This window comes from Gossypium arboreum, chromosome 12, assembly GCF_025698485.1.
Source record: "Gossypium arboreum isolate Shixiya-1 chromosome 12, ASM2569848v2, whole genome shotgun sequence".
NCBI classification, from domain to species: Eukaryota; Viridiplantae; Streptophyta; class Magnoliopsida; order Malvales; family Malvaceae; genus Gossypium; species Gossypium arboreum.
In genome coordinates, this window is record NC_069081.1 from 99,453,816 (window position 1) to 99,463,093 (window position 9,278).

General features: G+C 33.4%; 2 protein-coding genes across 2 annotated transcripts; both read right to left on the bottom strand.

Moving 5' to 3' along the window:
* Positions 1-240: 240 nt before the first annotated feature.
* LOC108479374 (uncharacterized) lies at positions 241-3,893 on the bottom strand. The gene is made up of 8 exons (XM_017781926.2): positions 3,451-3,893; positions 3,259-3,361; positions 2,972-3,069; positions 2,667-2,797; positions 2,456-2,564; positions 1,554-1,745; positions 1,223-1,359; positions 241-737 (listed from the first exon to the last, which is right to left on the bottom strand). Exons 1-8 carry the CDS (start codon positions 3,790-3,792, stop codon positions 449-451), a joined length of 1,401 nt encoding a protein of 466 aa, XP_017637415.1. The 5' UTR covers positions 3,793-3,893; the 3' UTR covers positions 241-448.
* Positions 3,894-5,377: 1,484 nt separating this feature from the next.
* Positions 5,378-8,202, bottom strand: LOC108479376 (uncharacterized protein At4g28440-like). Its single transcript, XM_017781928.2, has 3 exons — positions 8,026-8,202; positions 7,218-7,448; positions 5,378-5,991 (listed from the first exon to the last, which is right to left on the bottom strand). The coding sequence occupies exons 2-3, from the start codon at positions 7,435-7,437 to the stop codon at positions 5,801-5,803; spliced, it is 411 nt and encodes a 136-aa protein (XP_017637417.1). The 5' UTR covers positions 7,438-7,448; positions 8,026-8,202; the 3' UTR covers positions 5,378-5,800.
* Between the last annotated feature and the right edge of the window lie 1,076 nt (positions 8,203-9,278).

The following is a 9,278-nucleotide window of genomic DNA, read 5'->3' on the forward strand; positions in this document are numbered from 1 at the left end:
TTCGATCTTCAAAACACTCTTCTTTTAATTGGTTTTTTTCTTGGTCGTCGATAGAATTAGATTTTTTTTTTTTTACACCAACTAAGATATTAGCATTTAGCATTATTGTCTAAACCCAACAATTCTTATAATCCCATATCATGCTCATGTATTTTAGGTCAAAGTACTTGAAAAATGTCTAATCTAGCTTACCTGTTCAATCCACCATTAGAATACTACCAAAGAAAATGTAAATTTAAATTTAACCCCATAAAGAAAAAGCACATTTTATTCAACCAATCCACTTCGTATACGACGAGAAGAAGAGTAGAAAAAATACAACAGGCTCTAACATGCCTTCGTTCCTACTCCCCTAATCTGAGGCTTGAGAAATGATTACCATCCCCTCATTTTTGTTTCATCTTTGAAGAAAGATTAAGCAAATCCAGATTGTTTATAATCCAAGAAATCACACGCCCAAGTTTAGAGCCACCCGGAATTGCTCCGGAACACGGAGCAATGGTGCTTGACTTGATCCGGGATTCCCCAGCTGACCACAGGCAGCCATCTGATCATCACCTCTACTGAAGCGCATAAAAACAATGCAACCACCTTCTGCTAAAATATTTCTAAACTCGATCATCTTCTCATCGTTGCTCGGTCTAAATTGAGAACCACAATGAGGATTAAATGAAATAAGATTGATTTTGCATGGAATACCCTTCACAAGATCGATTAACCTCTTTGCATCTTCAATGCTGCAGATAGAAATTAAATCAAAGTCCCATTGGCGGTTAGAATTATATCAATTCAAACTAAAATTGTGAAAACTAATAAACACCTTAGTGGTTTCAGAATATGGCAATCAACGATTCAAAAACAACAGAGATATTATGATAGCTTGACTAGAGTTCTACAATAGACCAACAGGTAGGATATTGAGGTTACATCACTGCAGAGACAAACGGATTGAGACCCACTGAAATTCAATCTGTAGACCCAATATCTATACTTCAGGTCTAAGATAAAGCAAAATGTTTGAGACACAATGTGTTATGTATAATCATATTGTCCAAATCTCAGTTGCACTTGAACTGGCCCTTGAAATTGATATACACACATTAATCGACAGTCCACAAGTTTCAATATTTTAGGGGAAAGGGTGATTGCATACAATCTAACTCCGCATACCCAAACACTTAAACAATATGAAATATTGCTCAAAAGGGAAAGGTTATCTAACCTGTCATTGATTCCCGCTAGCATCACATATTCAAATAGAACTTTGTAGTTATTTTTGAACTTTAGTTCCTCCCTAAGGGTCTCAAGAAGAAAGCTTAATTTATACTTCCGATTAATTGGCATGATCCAATTTCTGACCTGCATGATTTGTCAAAAAAATGTCAGTCTCCCACTTTCTAGATCTCCCCCTCTACATTTATTTGTGCCTTCCTTTGGTGTGCGAGTGTCCACACAAGTGCACTCCTCTCTCCCTTATGTATGTGTGCATGTCTGCATATATTTATGCAAAAGAAAGAGGAGCAGCAATAAGAATATATATGATAATAAAGTACCTCATCAGTTGTAGCATTCAAACTAACAGCTAATGCACATTTTGATTCATGGAGAAAACGTTTCAGCTGAGGGACAAGTCCGCTTGTAGAAACAGTGACCTTGCGAGGGCTAAAGTGAAGGCCTTGTTCATCCACCATGATATCAGCAGCTCTTATGACATTTTCAATATTATGAAATGGCTCACCCATTCCCTACAAATTCACATAGCAACAATAGGATTAGAGTTTCACTGAAAAATCATTGAATACCCATCTCCCAGATAATCTAAGACGACCCTGTTGAACCCACTAGTATTCTGTAGAAAGAGGATTAAATTCCCACAATATTTTCATTTATTACGACCAAAACAGGTAAGCTGGAAACCATTGACTACTCAACTACCATATAATCTAACAAAACCCATTGAGTTTACTACAGCAAAAACAGGATTAAATACCCACAAGATTTACATTGTTCCCCACAAGAATAATTGAAAGAAGCTGATGTGGAAAAGAAAATTGAAACAACAATAGTTCATTTAAAGGGAAATTCTTTTGAGTGTCTACACACAATATAAAGGGTTGACAACTCTACTTGCCATATATAATTAAAACACGCAATAACAGAAGGTCAAAACAGAATTCTTGCAATTATTCCTTAAAGAAATGAAATTTTTTGCTCAAAAACTGACTTTCAAATAACTAGCACTTTATGACTACAGACCAGTTTGATGCTGTTTGCGTAAACATTTCCAGAACAACAAAACTCCATCTAGTAGACACACAACATGCCAAATTATTAATATAAGTACACATTCTAATAGATATAAGAAAAAAGTATGCAGATCCCAACGGGCAAGAGAGCAATTATATTTTCTCAAGCATTACACTCAATGAACACTAGAAACCTACAATAAACATACCATAAATACAACATTCGTAATAGAACCAACATCACCAGAGAGCAATCGCCTTGCATATACTGCTTGCTCTACGATCTCGGCTGCTGTTAAATGCCTCCTCAGACCCATCCTACAATATGGATCCATGAATCAAAGGAATGCACCTTATTGACAAAAGATTTCTAAGAGTCTGAAATTATCTAAATTGCCAATTGAGGAAAATATAATTTACCTGCCAGTATAGCAGAATTGGCAATTCATGGCACAGCCCACTTGACTCGAAACGCAAACAGTTGTCCTGCCCCTATCGCAAGGTATCACAACTGTTTCTATTACCAACCCGTCATCCAGCGCAAACAATATCTGCAACCTCCTGTGTGAGTTTCAAAATCAATGAGAAGATTCTCAAAGTAACGCAAGCAACTGACCCAAGGTGGACATACAAATTTAAGGTTTTACAGAGATGAAAAGCATCCGAGTCAAAACAAATAGTCTAATCACATTGCCAGAGATTGCACATGATTAGATTATGCGTACCTTTCTAGTGCCATCAGATGCAGTGAGAAGATCTTTCAAGGACAAGGCCCTAAGTTCAGCATGCTCACTCAGCATTTTCTTGAAATCTTTGTTTAATCCTAAAAGCCACGATTGCACATCAGTTCAATCAGTACAAAAGAAAAGTTACAGGAATAACACGGGAACTAAATCAGTTCGCTCATTAGCAAGATTACAAAAGCAAAAACAAAACAAAAAAAAAAAAAGGAAAAACATGGTTCTCTAATGGATGAAGTAAGCTTGATAGAAAGAAAAAAAAAAAAAAAAACCTTTTAGTTCATCAATATCATGTGCCCAGATATTGTCTCCATAGAGACGCTTCCATAACATTAAAGCCTGACCAGGCCTGAATCCATGTGATTGAACCCATTCCTGAAAAAGAAACCCCCAATAAGATTAGACACACGGATTCAAAATACAAACTTCAGACCATAAATTGTTCAAATAAAATAAAGACCCACTTGAAATTCGGCATAATTCAGCCCTTTGAGAAGCACCTTGGAGCCCTTGGACAGATGTGTATAGGTTTGGCCACGTTCACCATCAGGGAAATCATGGTTTTCTGGGAGGGAAAGTAGTGAGGATGCAGAAGAGCAGCAAGAGGGGGTGGAAATAGAAATGGAGCGAGGGCCATAGGAAGAAGGTAAGGAAATGAGGGGAGGCGGTTTGAAACAAGTGAAGGAAAAGAGAGGGTGAGGGGGAAAACAAGGAAGTGTAGTAGCAGAGGAGGAATAAGCCATAGCGAGGGAGAGAGGGTTAACTCCGAATCGGACTCGCCTCATCCACATATAACCCATCTCCATTTTGTGTTTTGTTGTTTACTGAAAATCCCAGGTTTTTATCAGGGTTTCGTTTCCGATACTATCATCTTACACGACGTCGTAGCTCTTTTTGTTAGCGGAAAAAACCAATGGAAATTAGAATAGAAATGAAAAAAGTAAGATACGTTTTATGGTGAACCATTTTTAATTTTCTTTTCCTTAATAATTAGAATGTATCTCAGACTTTGGACTAATCACCTGGAAGAAATTTATAATAATTTTATTTCTTGCAAAAGTAAGATATTACAAAATCAAATAATATTAAATTTTAGATTATAATCACTATTTCTAGTAAATTTGAAATAAATATATTATTACTTCTTAAATTATTGTTATTTAAGTTTGTTTTACTTTACTGAAATAAGGAGTTCAAACATTCGATTTTATCATCTAAAGTTATTTTACTTTAATAAATAATGGATTCATTTATTCTAAGTTGCTTGAAATTTTTTTTTTAAAAGGAGGTCGATTTGGTTAAAATAAATTTGTGAAGTGGCTACAAAGGTAACAGATTCACAAAATAAGTACTCCATCAAGTATTTGATAATGCAAACCATACACTTTGCGCATAATCACTCGTCAAGGAAATCTCATACTTGCGCTTGACAGGATTTGAACTCAATTATTATATGAAATTCCCCCATTAAAAATAATATCAAACCATCGTCTACTCAAAGCCAATGAACCCCTTAACACATCCGATATCATTGTCAATGAAGAGTGTCTCCCAACTCTAATGAGAGCCTAAATGTCTCAAGAGACGACGGGTTCACAAAGTGAAAGTGTGCTCATAAGGTATCTGAGAAGGTGAACTATATAAGTTGTGAATGGACAAACATCAAGGAAATCTCCCATTTGCATTTGATGAAATTTGAACCCATATTTTTTAGCAAATCACACTACAGCTTGCTACCATGTCGCAAATATAAGATTTTATTGATGGGTAACTATATCCATACTCATGATTCACCTATTTAGGCACCCGATGAAACATTTTTATTCTGTGAACCCATCACATTTTCAAATACCCAAACCTTCGTCAAAGTTAGGAAACTGACACTTTACAAACTTCTCCGGATTGAATCAATCTCCCCTCAGCAAACATAACCAAATACTTAAGAATAAGATTTGAATTTAATACATATTGTTTTGAAGGTAGAAACTAAATGCATATTAGATTTAAATTTTGAAGTAATTATATAAATTCAAATATTAAAAAATACAAATAAGCAACACTACAAACCCTAAATCTGCTGCGGTTAGGGTTGAAATTCAAGATCTTAAGTAAACATTTTTCCTTTATTTCAAATTATTATTTGAGATTAATAAGTCAATTTTTTTTCCTTCATCAAGAAAAACCACTAGTTTTAGTTAACATGAATATTTATTAGTTTGATGGGCAGTGAATACAGCAGGTATTGACATGAGCATTTAATAGTCTAGTGACATTAAAGCATTTAGTTCTGCCATTAAATAAAACGATGCTAACAAAGAAAATGAATGGTATTGCCATGAGTATATGACTCAATCGCATGCAACTATTTCCCCTAAATTAACAAAAAGAAGATTAAAAAAAAAGGCCATATCAAATCACTTCATTATAACTTGAAAAGATACGACCAGCAAGAAATATATGATTATGAAGTACTTCAGGCCTACATAATATTAAAATTCTCATGTCTAATCTAAACGCAATAAACAGTTGCTACCCAGAATAGAAGAAATAAGTAAACAGGTAAAAGCAAGTACCAAAAGCTAGCTGTTTTTAGCTCTAAAATGTCTGTTTGGAGGTCCAACCAAATGGTTCTGCTGGATTTACAGCAACCATGAGAAACAACTCTGAGCACTACACTAGTTTCCAGATTTCTTCTTCCTAAAATTGCACTTCCATTACCCTTTTGAAGATTGAGATGTAGCATAAGATTAGGGCAACAAGTGCACTGGACATTATTCTTGGTTCAGAAGTAAAGCAAACACTGCCCACAAAATATCACTCTTCAACAACATTCACCAGCTCATACTCTATCAGTGACAGATTGTTATCTTCCTTCACATTGAAACTGGCAGGTTCATCAACCTCAACACGACCCCACTTGTCCACTGCAAGCCTCATTGATCCTTTAAACATGTCTATTTTCGCGTTGCGGAGAGTTACAGTGGCACCCTCTTTCATTAAGTCCACTACAAAATAAAGATTGTCTTAGCTCTAAGAAACACTGTAATCTTCCAACAAAAAAGCATGTATTATTGCCTTCACCATCAAACAACTCCATGTAATGAAAACATAATCTTGAAATGATCAAGTAAACATATTCATAATCAATAATCTCATAAGATCTCATATAAAAGAGATATCAATGCTCATATTGGTGAATTTGGTTACATGTGTAAAGTTTTCTTTAATAGTCTGGTCCGTGAACTCCACTACTTGCATTCTTTGTAATGAGTGTATGGAATTGTTGTTCTTTCGTGTAGTTATGGCAGAGCATTTTACATACTAATACAGCAAGGACATGATAGCTGGTCAACTGAGCTTAATTGAGTGATCAACAATTTCAAAGGGAAAAGACCTTAGTCAATCTTATTACACTTGCATGGACAGCACAGAATGCAATCCTAGACGACACTCAGGACAACCAAACTCTCAAGGAACTAGAGACTAGCAGCTACTCGAGCTTTTTTTTTTTTTACCATACCTCTTAAATGTATTATTAATCAGTTCATAATGTTCTATTCGAACTATCTGTAGTTCTTCTGTTATATTCCCTAATGATATAAGGGTTCAATTCAGCCAAATTACTAAATTAGTCTTTTAAAGGCCATGACTAGCATTTATTTCATTCTTGCGATTCAAATGAACAACTAGCATTCATTTTATTCCAATTCATGTTTAGCAACAGAAAGCCGAGATCAAACATACAGTAATCAAATAATCATTATGCATAGAAAACCTTCTGTTGTTAAAATTCATAAAATCGGAAGATGCACAATGTTTAAAAGTGTGTGAATTTACATCAGTCATGACATCTGAACACTCAATTTACCAATACGCTAATAGTTTGTAATCATAAGAGCCACAACTAGCATTTATTTCACTCGGCAACACTATCAGCAACCTAAAGATAGACCAGACCTTTCAAGATAAACCGTGTTAAAGGAATCTTGCCAACCACAAATGCTATCACTACTAAAACGAAAAATACTATCACGTCATAGGAAACCAATGTTGCAGTAATTGTCTAAAAGAATAAGAGACCTAAATATAAAATGCCGGAAAGATAAAACAATAAAACATAAAACTAACCAAATGCAGTAAGAAGCATGACAAGTAAAACCTCTAGCTATAACAAAAGTAAAACTATTGCCCAATTAAAACCTCCATCCGGAGAAAAATATGAAGAACATACCTTGTTCATTTCTAGCGGTAAAGATAATCATTCCTGTCTCGTCTCCTACCAGGCATTCCGCAATTCGCATTTGACGAACTTGAGGACCATCAGCACGACCCTTCTGCAATACCATCTTTGTGCTGACAACCTTGACAGTAAGAGTGTGACCACTAGTGCCAGGGCGAAGTTGGTCCACCTTGGTGAAAACAGGTTTCCTCAATGACTTCGATTCTGCCATTTCAATAACTTCTGCAAGAACGCCGAGAGAAATAGATGGTGAAAACTACAAGAAAACCAGCGTTGACCAAAAAAATGAACCACATAGAACTAGCGTCTTAACCATGGGACAAATTACAGCAGATTATTCCACATTTAAAATGTTTTCGAATCTAAATAAAGCTAAATTGGTTTTTCGAAAAAAAAAAAAAACCTGCGAAATTCCAATTGATGTCAAAACAAAATTAATGATGAAAACAGCCAGATTTAACATCCAAAGGCAATACTTCGATCATTGTAACTTGAAATTCTATCCAACAAGAAAGCATAACTCTAATCATAATCAATAACTTCAGATAGAACAGTAAAATCCCAGACTTTTCCCGGAACAATTACATTTTGGTAGGAAAACAGGCATACGAGAGAATAAGTTGAATCAAATCTAAGGAATCGAAGTCCGATTATCCTGGTTCCTGATCATCTAACAGAATGGTGACGAACGATACTAAAATTTTAAGATGAAATACAAACGAGAAAGAAGTGCAAACTGAAAAGATGATAAATTTAAAGATTAACAGGAAAAAAAACATAAGAAAGGTTTGAATGTTACCTGGGGAGATCTGGAGAGCGAAGTGGAATCGACGATTTGAGAGAGAGAGAGTTAAAAAAATAAAGGAAGATTTGTTTGAGAAGAAACACTCCACTTCAAGTCGGCTGAATCTAAGAGGTTTTAGCCGTAGATTTCCGATTGTATTTGTGTATACCTAAATTACCTATTCCTATTCTCTAACGGTGTCGTTTCACTTTTTGGCTTTCCTTCTTTTATGGGTCTCTACTTTGGATTGAAGTTTTGATTAGAGCCTTAGACTCGTGTGGCTCGAGTACTTGAGGCGAGGAAGGAGGGAATTTGATTCCGTTGGATTGAATTTTTAAATTTTTTAATCGTTCATCCTAATTTTATTTGTTTTTTTTATTTCTTAAAGTTATTTTGATAAAATTAATTTTATTTTATCGATTTTGAAAATTATTTCATAAAATTTCAAAAAAATCATAAATATTTCTAACAAACAATAATTTTTCAACAACTTTTAAATTATCTTCACTATTTTAACTATAAAATATTTATTTTATATCATAAAATTAAAATTAATTATATATTAAATAAAAATACAATTTAGTTCGATTTTGAGTAATCGCTATTTTTGAACTTATATCCCATAAATCGTTCAAATATCTTGGTTAAGATCGATTTTCTTACTCGACTTAAGGGTCAATTTATCAAGAGTATTTTTTTTATAATTTCTATTAGCCTTTTTTTAATTTGAATTATTTTGATTTGAGTAATTTTGGATTTAAAATATTTTAGATGTATGTTTTTTTTTTTGAGTTTAGGTATTAAATAAAATAAAATAAATTTTTTAACAATTTAACCAATTTACATAAAAAGTATATAAATTAAATACTCAATATTATAAAAATAAATGTAAAAATTGAGTTATTCTTTTAATTTAAAAATAAATATGTTTTTAATGGAACTTTAATTAAGCTAAAATTATTATTATTTTAAGAGAACATAAATTTAAGTACATTAAATAATTATTATCTTTTAATTTAAAGATTTAGAAGCCATTAAATAGTATATCAAAAATGAATATTTTCTTATTCGAATATAACTCAATAATTTGTTGAATTTGAGGCTTCTTATCTATTTTAGCATTACAATATCAAATTCAAATATGTAAATTGATGAAGAAATTAAGGTAAACTAAATTATGTCAGGTTACGTGAGTGGAACAATTATGTGATAAATATATTTATTAAATTTTATATAAGAAGTGAATAAAGTTTTAATTGAAATCGTAT